The sequence below is a fragment of the Erythrolamprus reginae genome, chromosome 2 (genome assembly GCF_031021105.1).
Source record: "Erythrolamprus reginae isolate rEryReg1 chromosome 2, rEryReg1.hap1, whole genome shotgun sequence".
NCBI lineage: Eukaryota > Metazoa > Chordata > Lepidosauria > Squamata > Dipsadidae > Erythrolamprus > Erythrolamprus reginae.
The window spans coordinates 209,121,456-209,145,355 of NC_091951.1; the positions used below are offsets into that span (position 1 = coordinate 209,121,456).

Below are 23,900 nucleotides of genomic sequence, written 5' to 3' on the forward strand. Positions count from 1 at the left end.
CTTAGGAGGTTGATGATTGGAACCCTATACAGCTCTCCACAGAGATTTGCACTGCCCCAACCTCCTTGCCTTCCGAAAGAGCTTAAAAACTCATCTTTGCCACCAGGCTTGGGAATTTTAGATCTTCCCCCTGACCATTGAATGCTTAAGTATAATTGTTGAATGATTGGCTGATAAGTTTTTCTTTTGATTGTTTTTAAATGTAGCATTAATTGGATTTATATTATTGTTCTGTTTTTTATATGTGCTGTGAGCCGCCCTGAGTCCTCGGAGATGGGTGGCATACAAATCCAAATAAATAAATAAATAAATAAATAAATAAATAAATGAATGAATGAATGAATGAATAAATAAATAAATAGGATGGATGGATGGATGGATGGATAAATAAATAAATAAAAAAATAGATGGATGGATGGATGGATGGATGGATGGATGGATGGATGGATGAATGAATAAATAAATAAATAAATGGCAGAGCTTTGATTGTTCAGTTGGAACTGCCATGTTGATACGCAGGCATCCCCGCAGGCGTTCCTGATTTTGGGGTTGCTTGTAATTCACCGACCATTGCTTACTTCCTCCTCACCAAGAACGATTGATCAGTGCTGCAATCCGATAACACTCAAAAGACAATGCTTAAAAAGTACATATAAAAAAAAGTAATCGGAACTTATTGCTAAATAATAAAATTGGAAATATGTATGCTGCATTAGCAGATCAAAGGAAAAGAGGAGTAGCAATGTACGTTGAGAATTCTATAAATTCCAAACAATTATTTAGTGACAACGAAGGTAGAATTTTGATTGTCCAGGTTAATATTGAACCTAGACCTCTTGCTATTGTTTCTATATATGCCCCAAACGATGATCAAATTGCATTTTATAAAAAACTATACCAAAAAATTATAGAGCTAAATTTGGAAAATATGTTAATTATTGGAGATTTTAATGCCATAACAAATAGGCAATTAGACCACTCGGGGGAGAAGAAAAATAGTAAAAAGGAAAAAAAAAGAATTTACTACCCTCCACTTTTCAAAAAATGAAAGCAGAACTGTTATTGAATGATATCTGGAGGGAAAGACATCCCCAAAGAAGGCAATATACTTTCTACTCAAACCCCCACAAAATTTGGACTAGAATAGATATGGTGTGGGTTCCTAAAACAACAGCAGAGTATATACAAGAGGTGGAAATAGATGTTAATACTTGGGCGGACCATAACCCAGTTATAGTCTACATGAGAAATAGTAAAAAGCATTACAACTGGCAAATGAATAGAAATATTTTGAAAGAGAAAGAATATAAAGAATGGATTGAAAAGGAATTAAAAATATTTTTCGAAATTAATAAAAATACAGATACTACTCCCCAAAATTTATGGGATGCAACTAAAGCATACATAAGAGGATTAACAATATCCTATACAGCAAAATATAACAAAGAAAAGAAAAGAAAATATGAACAATTAACGAATGAATTAAAACAATTAGAATTTCTATCACAACAAAATATGAAAAATAAGGATTTGGGGAAAAAAATTTAATCAAACATAAAATTAGACTGGAAGAACAAAACCAGATACTGGAAAAAATAAAAAGAGCTAAGCAACAATATTTTGAACATGCCAACAAACCAGGTAGATGGTTAGCATATAAACTGAGAAAACAGAGACAATCTAAATTAATTAAATATTTAGAAGACAAAGACGGAACAATAAAATATGACACAGAGGGAAAAGCAAACATAGTACAAAAATTTTTTAAAGAATTGTACAAAGATGATAATATCGAGAAAGATGAAGTATTTAAATACTTAGAGAGTTCAGAGTTACCACAATTAACAGAAGAACAACAGGAGAGGATGGAGAGTCCCATAACAATGGAAGAACTCCTTATAACTATTAAGAAGCAAAAAAACAACAAAGCCACAGGGCCAGATGCTATCCCAGCAGAGTGGTATAAAATAGAAAATGAAACATTAAGAAATAATATGCTGCAAATCTTTAATGAATGCAGGTTAGATGGTAAAATTCCCAAATCATGGTCTGAATCTTTGATAACTTTAATTCACAAATCAGATACAGCAAAGGAAAAAATTAAAAATTATAGACCAATATCATTATTAAATGTAGATTATAAAATATTTATTGCAATATATGCAGACAGGTTGAAAACGGTAATAAATAGTAAAATCCACTCAGACCAAAATGGTTTCCTGCCAGGTAGACAAATTAAAAATAATCTTAGAACAATTATCAATGTATTAGAATATTATGAGCAACATTCAGATAAAACATTATCATTAATGTTCTTAGATGCTCAAAAAGCTTTTGATAATGTCAATTGGACATTTATAAAGATGCAACTAAATAAAATGAGATTTGGCCCTAAATTTGTTAATTTAATAGACGCTATTTATTCAGAACAAACAACAAAAATTATATTAAATAACGAGCAATTGGAAGTGTTTAAAATAAATAAAGGAGTTCGGCAAGGATGTCCTATTTCACCCCTCCTGTTCATTATGACTTTAGAAACACTATTAATAAAAATAAGAGCAGATTCAAAGATAAAAGGGTTAACAGTTGGAAAAGAGATATATAAAGTCCAGGCTTTTGTAGATGATCTGACCTTTATAATGGAAGATCCGATAGTCACAGCACCAAGATTAATCCAGATAATAGAACAATATGGCAAGGTAGCAGGTTTGAAAATAAATAAAAATAAAACAAAATTTATAACCAAAAATATGAATAAATCACAAGAAAGTAATTTAGAATGTATTACTGGAATACAAATAGTTAAAAAAGTAAAGTATCTGGGAATATGGCTAACAGCCAAAACAATAACATTAAAGAATGATAATTATATAAAATTAATTAATGAAATTAAAAAGGATTTAGAAATATGGAATAACTTAAAAATATCCTTTCTGGGATATTTCTAACAAATGTGGTTAGAAAATTTTTATGGCAAGGAAAAAAGGCAAGAATTAAGATAAATATGTTAGAAGATATAAAAGAGAGGGGGGGGGGTTCCCATCCCAAATTGGAAACTATATTACCAGGCAGCCGCCTTAACATGGATTAAAAATTGGATAACCCTAGAGGACACGAGAACATTAAAATTAGAAGGACATGATCTTATGCTTGGCTGGCATGCCTTTGTTTGGTACGATAAAGACAAAAATCATTCTTATTTTAAAAGACATACATTAAGAAAATATTTATTTGATGTATGGAAAGATATAAAGAAAAACCACTTCTTAACAATTCCGGATTGGGTTGCCCCATTAGACGCAATAATACATCCAAATTCCATCAAGGATACAAGAAAAATAAGATATAAAGACTTGTTAGATGATCAAATGAAATTAAAAACTAGAATTAAATTGCAAGACGAAGGGATACAAATCGATTGGTGGCACTATGCACAGATTAGATCTAGATACCAGAAAGACAGTATACTTTATATATTCAATAAAAATAAAAATTTGTTAAGTGATTTAATTACTAAAAATCAAAACAGGGTAATTGGGGAAATATACAAATATCTGATTGCTCACAAGAATATTGATTTAACATTAAAAGATAGTATGATACTGTGGTGAAGAAATATAGGCAAAGAAATAGATTTAGACACATGGGAGAAAGTTTGGATGTGCAATTGGAAGATGACAAAATCAGTTTCTTTGAAAGAGAATCAAATTAAAATGTTCTATAGATGGCATCTCCCACCAAGTAGAATAGCAAAAATGTTCCCTAAGACATCACCTTTGTGTTGGAAATGTAAGAAAGAAATAGGATCCTACTACCACCAATGGTGGACATGTAATAAAGCTAAAATGTACTGGAAAATGATAGAGAAAATGACAAAAGAGATTACAAAGCAAAAAATAGAAATTACCCCGGAGTTCTGTTTACTAGGAATTACTAACCAAAATTATAAAAAAGAAATCTTGTACTTAATTATACATATTTTTATAGCGGCAAGGATTATTTACGCGCAAAATTGGAAAGGGGAAAATATCCCCAAAGAAGAGGCAGTTATTACAAAAATATTAGACTGCGCGGAGATGGATATGATGACAAGACGCTTGAATGATCAAGAAGAAACGAAATTTTATGAAACATGGAACAATGTTTATGAATGGATAGACAAGGAAAAAAATATAATAATAGAAGATTAATAATAAGTATAGATATTTTGGTTTAAATCTTTCTTTTCTTTTTATTGAGATTAATATTAGATTTAGTTTATATACATAGAATTGACAAGATTGTTTGACTTTATATTAGTTATAACTATTTTTCTTTTTTATAATATCACTTTTTCCTTACTAGATATTTTTGTATTAGTAGTATTGAACTACGCATTTAACCATGTATTCCTTTTTCTGTATCTGCATTTATACTTTTGAGAAAAGCGGGGATGATACATCCCCACATTCTATGTTGAATGTTTGTAAGTCTGTGTGTTATTTTAAGAAAATTAATAAAAAAATATTGAAAACAAAAAAAAAAATTGTTTAACAAATGTAATCTCTTTAGCTGGAACCAGTTACTATCCTCTTGCTTGAGAAACAAGGGAAAGAGGGACAATCTTCCTCCATTTCTTTATCCATTTCCTGACTGATTCAATATATGCAAATGGACTGCAGTTTTATTCTTCTACCTCAGAGTAAACAGAAACTTCATTATTTTTCACATACCTTTGCTTGCCTTGCTGTCAAGCAGCAAAACAGAGCTGCGACGCCTCCGGTTTGCAGGCTGAGGACACTTTACATCTGAAGGAGGCAGGGGAGAAGATAAAGTAAGAAGAATTAGTTCAACACTAATTCCTATGAAGATTAATTTTACAATCATGTTACAGTAGGGGAGTAAGGGAGTTCTGTTCCCTTCTCTAGAACTTTTCCCCATTTAAAATAGATTGGAAATTCAGTCTGAAACCTAAATTATGTGTTACTTAGATCTATATCTAATTGATCCAAAGCAGCTCATAGAAAGTTCACTTTAGAATTGGGAAGTTGCAGTAAGGAAGAAAGCTTAGCAAGTTAAGCCCCTGTTAAAATCATAGGAATAAAGTAGAAATCCTGCATTATAATTCCCTCCTCTGGAATCATCATTGGAAACAGTGATCTGGAATTTTCCTACAATTCGAATAATCATATGGTAGAAGATGTTGGAAACCATGGCATGCAGTTCAAGAACCCAATGGCCAACATTCTCTGCTTCAGATGCTGAAACATACTTTTCAAATGGGAGGAAAACAAATCCTTAGGGAAGTGGGACATTTTAGCAAAAGAGAAAAACATAAAAGGAATGTATGCTAATTGGCACATGAAACAGGCAACCTTGAAGTTCCTGGTTCTCTGTAAACCTGATCAAGATTTCTATGGCAAATAAACTGATGTGTTTCTTTTATTAATACAATATTTTTTCTTGAATATAGAAAGTGGAGTAGTAACATGAGGTTTGATAATTATGAATGTTTATGCTTATATCATATATTCCTCTTTTCTGAAATGTATAAATATGGGTGAATCTTTTTGTCTGCTGGAGCTTCTTCTACTATTTTCTGGAGGTCATTCCTCCAGTGCACACTGATAACAATACATGTTGCTTCTTTGTTTAATGAATTAATTGATTGATTTCTAAAATGACCATCTCAACCAAATAATTCTGCAATGAGCCTTGACTATTTGCTTTGGGTCTTGTGAATTGAATCTCATATGATGCCAGTAGTATTTGATGGCTTGTACATGGATTGGAAAACTTCTGCCATCTCCCAGACATTAGCACCCATTCCCAAATACCTGATCTTTGTTTGGTTTTGAGATTAGTGCTAGTTGTCAGAGCCAGTCCAGCATCTTCAAACACACCCAGATTATTCTGACCACTGCCAGCTGTACAGCCAAAGTCACTCTTCTCTATTGTGTCCCATATCTAGTGCACATCACAGGGGAAAAAAAGGTTTCTCTAAGTTGGAAAACCCTTAAAAGGTGATTATTTGTAGCTTAAGAAATTTCTGGCCTTACCTTAGCTTGGCTAATCTTATATTTATCATTGAGAACATATACTGCTTTGTCCACAGCCACAAGACCGACCCGAGCACCTGGATCCCCTTCCAATTTGATTTTCATTCGAGCTCCTGGCTTTTGTATTTGATTGTCTCTGGAAGATGCTCCTTTCACAACCAACTGTTTATACAAAGCAAAGAAAAGCTCAGGTCTCTAAGAAACAGCAAAAATGCCACTTCAAGGGAAAAAAAGTTGGCTTTCTCTATCTGAACAGAAATTAATATTTGGGGGAAATACTATTAAAATGCTTTAAAATAAGCACATCTGATTCATGCACTTCTGATGCAGCTATAATAAGGTGTTTCTCATGACTGTTGAGAAAGCTACTGGGAAGGCTGACTTACCTTTCCCATGCAGGTATCCTTCACATCCACCCAGACAGAGTCAGCCACAATTTCATTGTTTCCCACTTGGTAGTAAGCCACAAACCGGAAGGAAGGGATGAGATCTGGAGTGATACGCAGATTCATGGTTACCAGATTCTGCCCAGCTCCCCTGAGTTGTCTGCCAACCTTGAAAATCTTCCCCTTAGTCAATATCTGAGAGTAAACAAATACTGATTAATGGAAAGGTTAGAAATGATAGATTAAGCCAGTGGCTTCAAGTCTACAGTATGAATTGAAATGCAGCCCCAGATCTATAATACTTACAAGGTATGTGAAATATTGGATCTGGTTCAATGAGTTTGCATTGCCCCTCACAAAGAAAAAAATAGATAAGTTATCTCCAGGCTTAATATCTGTAGATGTAATGATTATATGAAGATAGTTTCCAGATCCTCCCTGGGTTTGGTAGGCTGTGGCTGTCATGGACATTGTTGCCTGACGTTCTCCTGGGAGGTCTTCATGGTTCGTTCTAACCTAGACAGGATAAATATGAAGTAGTAACCTAATTAAGAAGCAACTATGACTCCTTTTAAGGCTGGCACTTAGCGATGTCTACATGAAGACTTCTGAAAGAATACAGTAATGGCTAGAAAGGAATTGGCTAGGATCCTGTTTTCATTAAAAAAAACCTGAGATCCTGTTATTTGATCTTCATCTTAAAAAGAGCCTTGTGTTACTATGACTGTAGCAAATTCTATATTGTAATTGGGATTTGGGGAGCGGGCATAGCTATTGAATTAAACAATTGCAAAGTGAGTTGCAGCCTGAGGGTCAGATGGGATGTTGAACTGGCTACAAAAAACAAATTGAATATTTAATGTCAAACCAAATCAGGGATTGTCAGGAACAGTGTTCCCTCTAATTTTTTTTCGCGATGAGCGGAAAAGTATAGTGTCTGAGCGGCAGTCCCTTTGGGACTGGGCAGCATATAAGTATAAATAAATAAATAAATAAATAAATAAATAAATAAAGAAAGAAAGAAAGAAAGAAAGAAAGAAAGAAAGAAAGAAAGAAAGAAAGAAAGAAAGTGTGGGTGTGCGCTATCACACATGAGTGAGTTCTTGCATCCATAATTCTATCCTTTCTATGTCTCCCTCCCTCTTTCCTCCCTCCCTCTTTCCTCCCTCCCTCTTTCCTTTCTATCTCTCCCTCCCTCTTTCCTCCCTCCCTCTTTCCTTTCTATCTCTCCCTCCCTCTTTCCTCCCTCCCTCTTTCCTTTCTATCTCTCCCTGCCTCTTTCCTTTGTATCTCTCCCTCCCTCTTTCCTTTCTATCCCCCTGCCTTTCTCCAAGCCCTTCCTTTTCTCTCTCCCTATCCTACTGGCTACTACCCCCCTCTACCTCCTTTCTATCTCTCCCTCCCTCTTTCCTTTCTATCTCTCCCTCCCTCTTTCCTTTCTATCTTTCTCTCCCCCTGCCTTTCTCCAAGCCCTTCCTTTTCCCTCTCCCTATCTAACTACCCCCTCTCCCTCCTTTCTATCTCTCCCTCCCCCCCCCTCTCTCTCTCCCTTCCTTCATCTTTCTTTCCCTCTCTCTCTCCATCCCTCTTCCTTTCTTTCTTCCTTCCTTCCTCTCTTTTTTGCTCTTTCTCTCTCCCTCCTTCCCTCCCTCTATGTCTTTCCCTCTCCCTCCTTCCCCCATCTCTTTCTCTCTCTCTTGCTTTCTTTCCCTGTCTTTCTCTCTTGCTTTCTTTCTCTCTCATTCTCTCTCCCCTCCTTTTTCTCTCTCTCTCTTTCTCTCTCGTTCACCACGCCGGCAACAGAGAGAAAAAGAGAGAGAGAGAGAGAGAGAGAGATGGAGAGAGAGTGGAGGGCACCATTGTCTTCGCCTCCGCCCGGCTCTGCAGCTAAGAGGCAGTAACCATCAACCCCCTCACCCTCCCAGGCATCCCCAGCACCCAGGACTGTGTGGCTTTGCGCCATGAAGAAAAAACAGCTCCAGCAGCAGGGAAAAGTCGGCCGGGCTTCAGGAATGCCTGCCCTGCCTCTACTGCAGCCCCCTTGCTGGAAGTCTGGGACGAAAGCGCTCCCAGCGAAGGGGCTGCGAGAGGGGCGGGGCGGGCATTCCCAAAACGGACGGAGAAAGCCCTCTCTCGCAGTGAAAGCACTCCCAGCCAGGGGGCTGCGAGAGAGGGCTTTCTGTGTCCGTTTTGGGAAAGCCCACCCTGCCCCTCTCGCAGCCCCCTGGCTGGGAGCGCTTTCGGCCCAAGGAGCTGCTGCCGTGAGATAAGTCGCGCCCCAAGGCAGGGGGTGGCGGAGGAGGAGAGGGGGCAGATTGGGTGGGCAGGGGGCAGGGCCGAGAGGCCAGGAGCGTGAGGGGGCCGGAGGCACCATGGAGAGGCAGGGGCGGCCACGGCTCCCTTCTACTGCCCGCGCCTCCCTGCCCGCCCCCTCCATGGGCTGGCAGGGGGATGGGGAGCGCGCAACCGAGGAAAAGGGTGTGCGCAAGGGTATTTTGGAGCACACGCGCGCTCACACGCGCAGCTTACAGAAAACAGTGTTCAAGAATCATTGTTCCTGTGAAAGAGTATCACTACTTCTTAGTACTGAGAAATACTGAGAAAAGAGAAGAAATCACATTATTTTCACTGGTACTTATCCAGGGGTGGGCTACTGCCCAGATGAGGGGGAACACAATGGGGTAGCAAAAATGGAGCTCCACCCTTGAGAACCCAGTTTGCACTGAAAGATGTTGAATGAAAATGCAGGGCTTCCTGCATAAGCCAACCCCACAGCATGGAAGTAAAATTTTGGTAGCCCTTCACTGCACTTATCCATGGGGTATGTTTTCTATTTGTTTTCCCTTAAAAACAAACTTTATCCAGGGCATTTATTTCCCCACCTTCCTCTCTTTTTATAGATATCACCAGACATTATACTATGATCAACTGCCTTTTACAAGTGATCCTTGTAAAAAAAATAAGGATGAAGAAAGATTGCCTTTATATTACACCCAATTCAAGAGCAATAGGTGCAAATATATAGATATCAACCTATATACAATGATCTCGCTTACACTAACAGGCATACATAATGTATTTATCTCCATTCCTAGATAAAATGACTCTCCAGTGACACAATGTACAAAGGGGCTTCACAGCTTTTATTTCTTGCTTTGCCTTTCATAGTTGTGTGCACTGTTCTGCAAAAGTGCATAAAAACAGAGTTTGCATCACAGCAAATAAAAGCACTTGTTTCCTCTTGAGCAACAGCAGAGCTGCTGCTGGCATCCAAAGTGCCATTGTGCAGAATTCCATAATACATAGGCCTGCTAGATCTGTCTCTGCTCTCAGAGTCTGACTGTATATGGGCAAGATGGGTAAGCTTATCTTACTGACATGTATCTCCTTCGCTTTCTTTGCAATGGCTACTGATAATTCTCTCTTCAGCTCATTCCATTGGGTGGGTGCACAATTTGCACAACAGACTGTGATGGCTCTATGTTCTGACATAGATTTCAGGTCCAAAACCAAGAATGACACTTTCCCCAAGTTGAGTTATTTATTGCTTTCAAACCTATAGACAAAATCTTGCCAGGCTGTGGCGTCTACTATCTGTATCTACAATTCTCTCTGAGAATCAGAGGTGGGGTCCAGCAGTTTCTGGAGAACCAGTAGTGAAAATATTGAGTAATTAGGAGAACTGGTAAATACCGCCTCTGACTGGTCCCATCCCTATCTAGTCTCAGCTTCCCAAGTCCCAGCTAATTGGAAGGAAATGGGGATTTTGCAGTAATCTTCTCTTGGAGTGGGATGGGAATGGAGATTTTATAGTAACCTTCCCCTCCCATGCCTACCAAGCCACACTACACCCACCAGGCCATGCCCACAGAACCAGTAGTAAAAAAAAAAAATTGAATCTGCTGCTGAGAACCATTAGGGAGGTGCTGTCTTCACCCTATTTCTCGCACACAAAGCACCCAGACTGAGTTGCCACTTACTCATCTGCAATGCTCCTCTCCCTCCTGGGAATCCACCCCCTCACGACATTCCCTCTCCCTCTCATCAACACACTGAATGGGATTTAACAGAATGTCAGAGTGACTTACGGTAATCAGTAGGCTTTGAAGGTTCAGTGGTGTGTTCAGGATGAGTTTAGCAGTCCCATCGCCCAAAGTAGTTCCCTCAGAATGAAAGGCATCTGATGTACCAATCACTGGAACATTGGCAGCTGGTGAGCCATCGGGGTTGGTAACATACACCTAAAACAATCCAGAAGAGGTGATTTAGCCTGGAACATGGTAGCTTCCTTTGAATTTAAATCAGTTTATTCAACTATTACTTATTAAAAAGATTTATATTCCGGGTGGAGCCCGATCGCGCCGGAGGAGCGGAGGCTGAGCTCCGGCACCGCAGTCCTCCTTTCCACCTTGCAGGACACGGATTCGCGTTGTGCCGACACCGGAGGGGTCGGCCCAGGACAGGGGGTCTCCTGGACACCCTGGGACGGATCGCCGCGGTCCCAGGGGTTAGGGACAACCCCGCAGCTGCAGGCATGGAGAGCTGTGCTCAGGCGGCTGCCTGGACACAGCCTTAGCGGTCGCCGAAAGCGGAAGTTCAAAAATAGAAGAGAAGTCTACAAATAACAGATCAACAGATAAAGGAGATTGACAGCACCACACGGAACTCATTTGGTACCTATACAAGTTTGGGGAAAGAAGATCTTAAACTTTAAGGTGAATATAACAAAAGAATAAAACTGTAAGTGATATCCATACGCGAAGGAGAACATTAGCCGGAACTACTTGTCTTTGTTACAATTGAGTATAACTTTCTTTCTTTTTTTTTAACCTAAAGATATAGTGTGGTGTGTTTACTTTCCCTTTTTTCCTTTTATTTTTTCTTGTTATATTTTTTGATATATAAATTTTTCCTTCTTTTTTTACAAAATTAAAGTTTGATTTGGAAATTATGGAGTGGATGAAATAAATATATTTATTAATTAAATATTGTAGAACCAATGAACTGAACTAAATCCAATTTACGCTATTTCAACGGAATTTTACTGAAGTTATAAATATTTGAAATGATTTTTGGACTATTCATTCTATTTTTCTATTTTTAAAATTTTCGACATTATTTTTATTCCCCTTTTAATCTTTTTCTTGGACTTGCTGGGACTATTTTTTGTGTGACACTAGAGGCGTAAGGATATTTTTTGTATTTTTATTTTTCTATTCTTCATTGTTTTTTTATATAAAATAAAATAAAGAAACTTGGACTATTTTATTAGTATTTGAATTTGGAAATTACACTGGACATTGGTTTTGGATTCATATTTCTTCTTTTTTTTCCCTGGATAATTTTACTAGAGCATAAGTTAGGCTCACTTTATTTGGACTTATCAGAAATTTTTGGATTCTTTTTTCTTTAGAACTTTTGATATATTTCTCTTTTCTATCTAAAAGTGTGTTCACTATAACTACCCTCTTTATTTTTTCATTCTTACATATATATATATATACATTTTTTTTAAATATCAGAAATAATCTTATATATATTTTTTCATATTTTTTAAATTATAAAATATTTTCTTTTCCTTTCTCTTTTTTTTCCTTTTAAAAGAAACTCTCTCCAGTTGTTGTTTTTTTCTATTCACCTTTCTTTTAAGAAATCCTTTGATTTCTTCTGCCTCCTCTCTGATGAGAGGAAGACTAGGCCTGTCGAAGAGTCTATTATAGCGCCCAGATGGAGCAGGCGCATAGTCGGTTCTAGATGACTCTTGGCTCGGTTGATGGTAAACCCTGCCCTCTCTACTGAATCTATTGTCCGGGCCAGGTCTTGTCTGGCTTGTTGAGGGCTTCTGGAGAGAATGATAACGTCGTCTAGGTATGCTAGAAGACGGATGGATTGAGCCCTGAGGCTTGCTGTTAGAGCGTCCAAAATTTTGGTGAATGTCCTCGGAGCTGAGGACAAACCGAAGGGCATGGCCTTGTACTGGAAGTGATGGTTGAGAAGAGAGAAGCGGAGGAATTGTCGATGGTGTGGATGGACCGGGACATGGAGGTATGCCTCCTTGAGATCGATGGAGGTCATCCAGTCCCGGTGGCGGATAGATGCTAGAATAGTGTGCAGAGAATGCATTTTGAAGTGTTGGTACCTGATGTAAAGGTTCAGCTGTTTCAGGTTTAAAATTAGGCGGCAGCCGCCGGAAGACTTGGGTACCACAAACACGATGGAATAGAATCCCAGCATCCTTTTTATTTATTTTTCTTCCTTCTTTTCTTTTTTCTCTCTCTCCCTTTTCTATCTTTTATCTTCAATTATTATTATTTTTCCCCTTTCCAAATCACATTTATATCTTTTCTCTCTTTCATTATTAAATAGCTATGTGCTAGAACATTGGTTTCTTCCTTTCCCCCACCTGATCCCCCTTTTAAGGAGTCTAGGAACTCACTGAAATATTTCTTTTTACCTTTCCCCCCTCCTTTCTTTTTCTTTTTCTCCATTTTCCTTTTTAATTAAACTAAATAATTAATTATAGTAGTAATTGGATTGAATTGATATATTTAATTTCTTTCTCTTCTTTTTTCTTTTTTTTGTTCCATTTTCCTATTAAGAATATATAAGATTTAGACTAAAATAATTTTTAAAATAAAATAATAACAGTGATTTTGGATTATGAAAGGTTCCCACAGGGCACAGAGTGTGACTTCAGTGACTACAATAACAACGCGCAAACAACCAACTACTCCCGCCTCAACCTCTACACCCAGGGTCTCCCCAACTTCATCACCGTTACAACAAAGGACCATACCCACAATGATGGCCAAAGAGAAAGAAAAAGACAAGCCTACGATGGATCCTAGTTTCCAGATGATTCAAGAAGCACTAGCAGACATCAAGGCACTACAAACCCAGGCAAAAACTCAAAGTGACACAAACAAAGAAGAAATGAAAACTTACCTACAAGAACTGAGACAAGAGATGAAGGAGATGAAAGACGAAATTAAAAAAGAAATTGCGGATCTTAAAACTGATTTAACTGAAGTAAAAGGGAATGTTGTCGAAATGGACGGAAATAGAAAAGTCATGCAACAAAAACTACAAGATAGCGAAAAGAGAATACAAGTGACAGAAGAAAAAATCCAAGAGGCGGGACAGAGAGTAGAAGAATATGAAGACCGTAACTATGCAGCCCGTAGAGACTTCGATATAGCAATAACTAATCTAGAACTCCACTCCGCACAACATGGTTTGAGGTTCCAAAATATTGAAGAAGAAAGAGATGAAGATTTGCCTTCAAAAATGGCAGAAGTCATGGGAGCTATTTTGCAGTTAGACCCAGCAGACCTGGTAAAAGAAATCGACGAAGTCTACCGAGTCCAGACTGGCTATGTAAGGCACCATAACTTACCCAGAGAAGTCCACATTAAGTTCACAAGAAGAATTGTCAAAGACGAGATATTGAGATACACAAAAAACGAGTCCTATCAACGCGACGGGAAATAAATCATGATTCTGAAACAAGTTCCGAGGAGAGTCCGAGAGAGTAGAAGACAATATTATTTTCTTACAAGTATTTTAATCAGAAAGAACATTGTTTTCAGATGACTGATACCAGAAGGGTTGACTCTAACATGGCAATCAACGAGAGTGAAAATAGAAAGTGTAGAACAAGCAAGATCTTTCCTAGCACGCAGTGGACTGGACAGCACCGCTCAAATTCAGACTCAACCAAAGCCTAGCGATGATATGATGGGGGCCACAGGTGGCGGAGGGGAAGAAGCATTGGTGGTGAAGCAGAAACAACTACAGATTTCACAGGATTTAATTTTGGACACTCGACTCCGAGAACCAAAAGAAGCTAAAAGGTACTACAAATAAAGATGACACATGATTTGAAAATATTTTCAGTCAATGTAAATGGATTGAACAACCCAAGGAGGAGAAACCAAGTATTAACTAAACTTACAAAACAAAAAGCCCAGATAAATATTCTACAAGAAGTTAATATCAAAAAATCAAAAAGAAGTCTCCTTAAAAATTCAAAACTGGGAAAATTATTTACCAGCTTGGCTAATCAAAAGAAAAGAGGTGTAGCAATGTATATTGATGAACTAATTGAATCAAAAGAAATATATAACAATGGGGATGGAAGGATTTTGATAGTACAATTAGATTTAGAAACAAAACCATTAACAATTGTCTCAATTTATGCACCAAATGATAATCAAAAACAATTTTATAAAGATTTACATGAAAAAATTAATGAGTTATCAATTGAAAATATGATAATAATAGGAGATTTTAATGCAATCTCAGATGACCATATGGATTATAATGGGAAAAGAAAAGAAAAGGAAAAAAAAGGTAATTTTACCAGCCTCATTTTGGAAAATGAGTTCAGAATTATTATTAAAAGATGTATGGCGAGCAGTGTTCCCTCTAATTTTTTTTTTGGGGTGGGCGGAAAAGTATAGTGTCTGAGTGGCAGTCCCTTAAATAAATGAATGAATGAATGAATGAATGAATGAATGAATGAATAAATAAATAAATAAATAAATAAATAAATAAATAAATAAATAAAGGGTTATCTCTACTAATGGGCAACTCTATCAATATCAAAATGCCACTTAAATAGTTGAGCTAGTTTCAAACTAGATTTTGATTTTCTTTCTCTCTTCCTTACTCCCATTCTTTTTCTTTCTCTTTTCCTTCCTCTCTTTTTTCTGTTTCTCTCTCTTCCTCTCTTCCTCTCTCTCTCCTTCCCTCTCACTCTTTCCCTCTCGGCTTCTGGGCAGGTTTGGAAAACTCTGAGTTGATGATGATTTTTAAGTGAGCGATTGCTCACAGCTCAGCTTAGAGGGAACTATGATGGCGAGAACTGCATTTAAAAGATAAACAGTATACTTTCTATTCTATTCCGCATAAGACATGGTCCAGAATTGATGTGGCTTGGGCCCCTACTCGCATAATGGAACAAATAAGTGAAATAGAAATAGAGACAAATACTTGGGCGGACCATAACCCTTTATCCATATATTGGAAAGGTAAAAGGAGAATAAAGAATTGGTCAATGAACAGAACTATAATAAAAGATTCTGAATATAAGAAATGGATAGAGAAGGAATTAGAGATTTTTTAAAAAATAAATAAAAATATAGATACCACTCCACAAAATTTATGGGATACAACTAAAACATATATACGTGGACTAACAATATCATTTATAGCAAAAAATAAATAAAGAAAAGAAAAAATATCAAGGAACACTAGTAGAAGAATTAAGAAAATTAGAAATTTTAATGCAAAAAGAGGACAAGGATGATAAATTAAAAAACCAGAGAGAATTAATAAGACATAAATTGAGATTAATAGAACAAGAACCAATTGTAGAAAAGATAATGAGAGCAAAACAAGATCACTTTGAGCATGCAAATAAACCTGGAAGATGGTTGGCATACAAACTAAGAAAAGAGAGAGAAAATAAAATTATAAAAAATTTGACAGATTCAAAAGGTATAATAAAATATAGAATAGAAGATAAAAAGGAAATAGTATTGGAATTTTATAAACAATTATATAAGAAAGAAGAGATAAGTGAGGATTTAATTTTTAAATATTTGGAAAAAATAGAACTTCCAGTTTTAACCGAAACACAACAGCAAAGATTAAATAGACCTATTACTGATATAGAATTAAAACAAGCTATAAAGAATCAAAAAAATAACAAAGCGACTGGTCCAGACGCAATACCAGCTGAATTTTATAAATTAGAATTAGAAATTTTTTCTCTAACATGCTTGAGATATATAATCAAATATTGACAATAGGTAAATTACCAAAAACCTTAATAACCTTAATACATAAGGCTGATACCAAGAAAGAAAAAATCGAAAATTACAGACCTATCTCATTGTTGAATGTCGATTACAAAATTTTTATATCAATATTTGCTAATAGACTTAAAAGTATTATAAATAATATGATACATAGTGATCAAAATGGATTTTTACCAGGAAGACAAATAAAAAATAATTTAAGAATAATAGTTAATACTTTAGAATACTATGAACAGCATCCTGAAAAGCAAATGGCACTTATATTCCTGGATGCCAAAAAAGCGTTTGACAATGTGGATTGGAATTTTATGAAAATACAATTAAATAAGATGGAAGTAGGAACAATTTTTTTTAATATAATAGACGCCATATACTCTGAACAAACTGCTAAAATTATTATAAATGGTGAACAGACAGAAAATGTAGTTATACAAAGAGGAGTAAGACAAGGCTGTCCAATATCACCATTGTTATTTATTTTAACCTTAGAAGTATTGTTGATAAAAATAAGAGCAGATAAGGAAATAAAAGGATTGAAAATCAGGAAAGAAACATATAAAACACAAGCATTTGCAGATGACGTAGTGTTTGTTTTGGACGACCCAATAGAATCTATTTTAAACTTAATAAATGTGATCGAAGAATACGGGAAAGTTGCAGGATTGAAAATAAATAAGGATAAGACACAGATATTAACAAAAAATATGACTGAAATACAGAGAAAATATTTAGGATGTTTAATATTTAGAATATCAAACATGAAGATCACAAAAAAAGTGAAATATTTAGGGATATGGATGACTTCCAAAGCTGTATCTTTAAAAAATGACAATTATCTAAAATTATTAAGTCAGATCAAAAAAGATTTAGAAATATGGAGTAATTTACAATTATCATTTGTAGGAAGAATTTCCACAGTCAAAATGAATATCCTTCCAAAAATATTGTTTCTTTTCCAAGTGATCCCAATAAATCCAGGAACGAAATTCTTTGCCGAATTGAATAAGATAATAAGAAAATTTATTTGGCAAGGTAAAAAATCAAGAATAAAACAAAATTCATTAGAAGATCGTAAGGAAAGAGGAGGCCTCGGTCTCCCAAATTGGAAACTATATTATCATGCCACGGCCCTGACATGGATAAAATAATGGCTGACATTAGAAAATCAAAGATTGCTCAACCCAGAAGGTCACGACTTGATGGTCGGTTGGCACGCATTTGTATGGTATGATAAATTAAAAACCCACTCATATTTTAAAAATAATGTTATTAGAAAAGCATTGATAGAAGTGTGGAATGAAATAAAGAAAAATCACTTTTTAGTAATGCCAGAATGGGTTTCACCCTTTGAAGCCATTGTACACCCGAATCTTAAAGGAAAAGGTAAGATATGGAAATATAGTGATTTGTTAGATAATCAATTAAAATTAAGAACAAAACAAGAGTTATACGAGTTAGGTATAGATTTAGATTGGTGGCATTATATGCAGATTAGTTCTAGATATCAAATAGACGTAAAGACTTATATTTTTAAAAAAGAAAATAATGTATTGAGTAAATTATTATTTTAAAATCAAACAAAGACAATTGGAAATGTTTATAAATATTTACTAAACCATAGAACGATAGGTTGGATATTGAAAGATAATATGATCAGTTGGTGCAAAACTTTTGGTAAAGAGATTAATTTAGAAACTTGGGAAAAGATATGGACGTATAATTGGAAAATAACAAAATCAATTTCTTTTAAAGAAAATCAAATTGAGATGTTTTATAGATGGCACCTTCCACCACATAGAATTTCTAAAATGTTTCCATCTGTATCGCCTATTTGTTGGAAATGCAAAAAAGAAGTTGGTATATATTATCACGCATGGTGGACCTGTTCTGAGACAAAAATATTTTGGAATAAAGTAGAGAATTGGATAAATGAAATAACTAAGGAGAAGATTAAAAAATCTCCTGAATTTTTCCTATTGGGTATTTCAAATACAAAGTCTAAAAAAAAGAAATTTACTATTTAATAATACATATATTGGCGGCGGCACGAATAGTATTTGCACAGAAATGGAAAGAAAAGACGATACCGAAAGATACGGAGGTATTCAAAAATATTATAGAATGTGCAGAATTAGACATGATGACTAAACGTTTGAATAACCAAACCGAAACAGAATTCTACAAAATATGGGATAAAGTATATGATTGGTGGAATGTTAAAAATAGAATTAAAAATTAAATATGCAAGAATAAATGATTATTTGAAAAATTATAAGATAGAATCAAATAGTTTATATGATAACTAATTTAGAAGTGTTTATTTTATTCTCTTTTCGTATTACTAATAATCTGTCTATTGCTCTCTATATATATACAAGTGTATTACTTTTTAATATATATATTAAAGAGCTGTGATGTTCCTTCAATATACCAGGGTGATTCGACACAAAATGTAACCCTTCCCTGGTACAGAGCTGAAGGGATTGGATACTGTAGCCTAGAGGATAATTCTCTGCCTTACAAGGCAAAGGTTGCAGGTTCAAGTCCCAGTGGGTATGGCTAGCGGATGAGGCCAAAATAAGGCCGAAATAGATCTATCCTAGTCTCCCTTAATTTTCAAATTCAGCTTAAACATGTGACACACACACACACACACACACACACACACACACATATATATATATATATATTTGTTTTCGTAAATTTTCACGGGTATATGTATGTAGATTGTTCTGAGTTCGGGTTTTGCCCTGTGTAATGTTTTGCATGTCTATGCGACGTTTCGGCGAAATCACATTCACCATCTTCAGGCTGAAGTGAATGTGATTTCGCCGAAACGTCGCATAGACATGCAAAACATTACACAGGGCAAAACCCGAACTCAGAACAATCTACATACATATACCCGTGAAAATTTACGAAAACATATATATATATATATATATATATATATATATATATATATATATATATATATATATATATATAGTTCTGAGTTCGGGCTTTGCCCTGTGTAATATTTTGCATGTTTATGCAACGTTTCGGTGAAATCACATTCACCATCATCAGGCTGAAGTTTCCAAGCTTAAACAAAAAACACTTCATAAAAATCACCATGTCAATCCTTCTAATAATTATGATTACACCAACCAATCAGATCACTGAAACATAATCACCCAATCTATTTGCTACATTCAAACCAAATCTCCACCCCCACACTATATACTAGGAAGAAATGACAGTTGCAAACATTCCATTTTACAACAGCACGAAGCTTGGAAACTTCAGCCTGATGATGGTGAATGTGATTTCACCGAAACGTCGCATAAACATGCAAAATATTACACAGGGCAAAACCCCAACTCAGAACAATCTACATACATATACCCATGAAAATTTACGAAAACAAATATCTTACCTCTACGGGGAGGACACTTTCCTACTGACTAGGACCTATGAAAAACTTGAAGTCAGAAAAGCCTCCATCTTATGTGATCTCACATTCCTACGCAACTGCAGGGACAAAAGAATAATTCCCAAATACTTCCAACTAAAATTCCACCCAAAAACCCCAACCATTGAGAGGATCCTAAAAAGAACTGAATTAGCCCTAATCAGAAATGAACTCCACAAAAAAAGATTCATACTACTAGTCTACTCTCTCTTCACCTTAAAACCAATTACACCCTATACTCTGGGATAAATTCAAACAAATATCAATCTGGAGAGCAGAAACAGAAACCCAATATAAGACAGACACACATAATAAAAAACTCCAAAAACTAGAAATACAGCAGAAACCCAGCCCTCCACAACAACTTATGACCAAAACAGTACATAACATATCAGACAGGATACTCACCACTACAGAAACCAATATTCTTTCAAAGGATTCAATTTTGCAATAACCCCCAAACGTATCCCAACTGAAAACATCATATATGGAATTGAAACAAATCTAAATAAAATAAACCCAGATACAGCCAACAAAATCAGACTTAAAGTCACTAATATTCTCTGCTCTAGTAAACCTCCTAAAAGCAACATACAAAAGGAGGAAAGAGATGCACTTATCAATTTGAAGAAAGACAATCATATAATCATCTTCCCAGCCGACAAAGGAAACTCCACAATAGTAATGAATAAAGCAGACTACAAAGAAAAAATGACAACTCTACTACAAAACCCAGCCTACAAACTCCTAAGCACAGATCCTACCACCTACCTAGAAAAAACTACCAAATCCAAAATCAAGGCCTCTCCCATCAGCGAAGAAATCCAGCAAAAAATCATCCCCAGAGAAAAATCAGCCTTAAATAAAAAAACACTTCATAAAAATTACCATGTCAATCCTTCTAATAATTATGAATTTGGAATTTTGAAATTTGGAAACCAGCCTTAAACAAAAAACACTTCATAAAAATCACCATGTCAATCCTTCTAATAATTATGATTACACCAACCAATCAGATCACTGAAACATAATCACCCAATCTATTTGCTACATTCAAACCAAATCTCCACCCCCACACTATATACTAGGAAGAGACAGTTGCAAACATTACATTTTACAACAGCACGAAGCTTGGAAACTTCAGCCTGATGATGGTGAATGTGATTTCACCGAAACGTCGCATAAACATGCAAAATATTACACAGGGCAAAACCCGAACTCAGAACAATCTACATACATATACCCATGAAAATTTACGAAAACAAATATATATATATATATATATATATATATATATATATATATATATAGAGAGAGAGAGAGAGAGAGAGAGAGAGAGAGAGAGAGAGAGAGAATTTAATCAATAATCTTAATCTTAAAAACATAGAATCAAATTTAATGATAATGTAATTTGCAAGTGTGGCATTTCTGCTTAGATCTGGTAACAGTTAGAGTTTTTTTAATATTCTGTATTAGTTAGACTTCTAAGATAAGCGGAGCAATGGTAGCTCCTCAAATGTTTAATGTTGTATGTCTTTGTCTGTCTTTTTTGAAAATAATAAAAAATATTTTTTTAAAAAATAAATAAAAAGATTTATATTGCTGCATAACTCACTCAAAATGACTCCGGGCAGCTCAGAAATTGATTTACCACAGCTTTTTTATAATTTATACTGTATGTTCTATGCCAAGGATATCAAACGTGATTTCATTAAGGGACGCATCAGAGTTGTTTTTTACTTTGGGGGGCTGGGGTGGGCATGGTCAGCTTGACATCACTCATGTCAGGAGCACCCGTGGTGGCCCAAGTGCTTTGCCGGTGAAAACAGGTTCCCAAGCTCTATTTTCAGCTGTGAAAGCCACTTGCAACCCTCTGCCGGCCAAAAAAAAAAAAGAGTTCAGGAGGGCTGCTTACAGCTGTTGTGAGCTCCGTTTTTGCCTACAATGGTCTCCTGCAGGCCTCTCCAGCAAAAACAAAACTTGGGAGGGCTGCACACTGCTCTCTTGAGCTGCATTTTTGCTGGTAGAGGCACTGCAGGCCAGTCTGCTGTTGCCAGGGTGTCCCCAAGGGCCAGATTTAAGCACTCTATGGGCTGGGGCTGGCCCATGGGCTTTGAATTTGACACCCTTGTTCTATGCAGATACATTACAGTGAAACATACAATATACAAATACCAATCAATCAATATACAGTGCCAGAGTCAGTCCCAAGGTAAACTTAAGCCTCCACATGATCTTGAACAACCAAGTCTGGACAGTTCTTCAGAAACCCAACAAAGTGAGTGAAGATATTGCTAAGGTGATTTTTTGACAAAATAGGAGACCTCAGTTTCTATTACCGTCAGTTCATATGGCATTCCTGGCTTGAAATATTTGGGGGTTTTTCTGAAGGAGATCTGATAGGGGAATGTCACAATATGAATGCTGCTTTGCTCAGTCACTACCATATCACTGCCTGCAAAACAAAAAGAATGAATTCAACTTAAAATAGGAAATCAAACTGAGAAATGCATTATTAGTTTCAAACCTAAAAAACCAAGTACATTCAGAGTTTGCAAATTGCCTCTCAACTTCTATCTTTGTATCCCTTATTTCCCCTAGAAAACAATGTTGCATGATATTATGTGCTGATTGTAAGTTTTATTATCCTGTAAATGGTCTTAAAAAGTTAAAGAAAATAATGCAGCAAGTGATCATTTATAAATAAAAAAATCACATATTAAACTTCAGAAGATGTGGAGTGGGAATTTATTAATATATTGTTTTATCTTGTGTCTTTGAGACTAGACATGTGTTTCCCTTAAAAAGCTTCAGAAACAAAGCCTGGCTGTAATTCCACACAAGACTACTGCTTGAAGAAAATTGACAAAAAAAATAAAATTGGAAATTGAAATTTGACAAAAGTGATGTGAAGTATTAGCACTGTAACTTTTCTCCAATTATGCCCCTGATATAAGTTCAATATTTTCTAGATATTTTAAAGCACTTCAAAGAGATGAATAAATGCAAGTTTATAAAGGACTGATTTATAAATGGAGAAGTAACTTGTGATATAGAGAAAAGGCAGAGATCTAATGGTTTAGGACTAAATATGAACGGGCTCTATCATTTGTTAAAGTTGAAAAAAATAAAGAAAAGAGTGTTATGCCTCTTGAATGACTTTAAAAAAGTAATGTCAAAACTTTATATGATATCATTCAAGAGTTCCAGAATGCAGTAAAATGTCTATAGAAATAAAAGCTTGGAATCAATACTGAGAATATGAAATGGAAAGCTTTATGGAAAGCTTTATCTTACTGTGGAAGAATGTTAAGTGTTAAGGAGTGTGCAGAGTGACCCTTGAATTACCAAGGATTCACAGAGGAAAGCATGGAGGTGGCAGATATCCAGCAGATAGCCCAGAAATACAAGTAGTAGTTTAGATAATTTAGATAGTATTTCAAATACATTAAGTGTATAAATATTATTTACTTTGACAAATAGCTTAGTCAAGAACAATCCTAGTAATACACAATTACATCAGTCAATACTCTCAATACATATACAATATTATAAGCCTTACTTACAGAATACATTAAGCCATCATTTGAACACACAGTTCTGCAACATAGTCATACAGACAAACCAGAAATAGCAGAAGGTAATCAGAGAGAAAGAGAGAGAGATTTCTGGTTCCCTCTTATGGTTAACTGCAACACTAACTCTTATAATTCATTTAAACATACATTGATAGTTTGTTTATATACAGTATTGCCAAACCCAACCAGTTATGTACATAATACTAACAAAGAATATGAAATGGAAAGCTTTATGGAAAACTTTGCCTTACTGTGGAAGAATATGAAATGGAAAACTTTAGCTTACTGTGGAAGGATTATAAAAAAATATTCACATTGTATTCCAATTTTTAACAAATATTTGAGGACAGTATCTAATAATGATACAAACTGACATATCTGGTAGCATTGCCTAAAATCCAAAATTTTCATTATTTTTTATTTTTTATTCATTAATAAGATCTGTTATACCACCTGCCATAGCACTTAGTTAATTTATTGATGTTTCAAAAATAAAATGAAAATTTTAGAAACAAAGACACGATCAGATTGATACTGGTGTCAGGAAACACATGTATAAGCCCAGGAAGAGAAGGACATTAATATTCCAAATTTAGACCTAACACTCCAAATAATTA

At 35.5% G+C, this 23,900-nt stretch overlaps 1 protein-coding gene across 3 annotated transcripts in view; it reads right to left on the bottom strand.

The window, feature by feature from the left end:
* LOC139161888 (A.superbus venom factor 1-like) overlaps positions 1–23,900 on the bottom strand; it is a 150,699-nt gene that overhangs the window by 81,324 nt on the left and 45,475 nt on the right. For all 3 annotated transcript variants that reach the window (XM_070741584.1, XM_070741585.1, XM_070741586.1), the window contains 7 exons: positions 22,045–22,160; positions 10,516–10,668; positions 6,734–6,943; positions 6,428–6,622; positions 6,042–6,203; positions 5,820–5,949; positions 4,716–4,790 (listed from right to left, as the gene is read on the bottom strand). In XM_070741584.1, the coding sequence (XP_070597685.1) occupies positions 4,716–4,790; positions 5,820–5,949; positions 6,042–6,203; positions 6,428–6,622; positions 6,734–6,943; positions 10,516–10,668; positions 22,045–22,160 (1,041 nt within the window). The remainder of the gene's footprint in view (positions 1–4,715; positions 4,791–5,819; positions 5,950–6,041; positions 6,204–6,427; positions 6,623–6,733; positions 6,944–10,515; positions 10,669–22,044; positions 22,161–23,900) is intronic.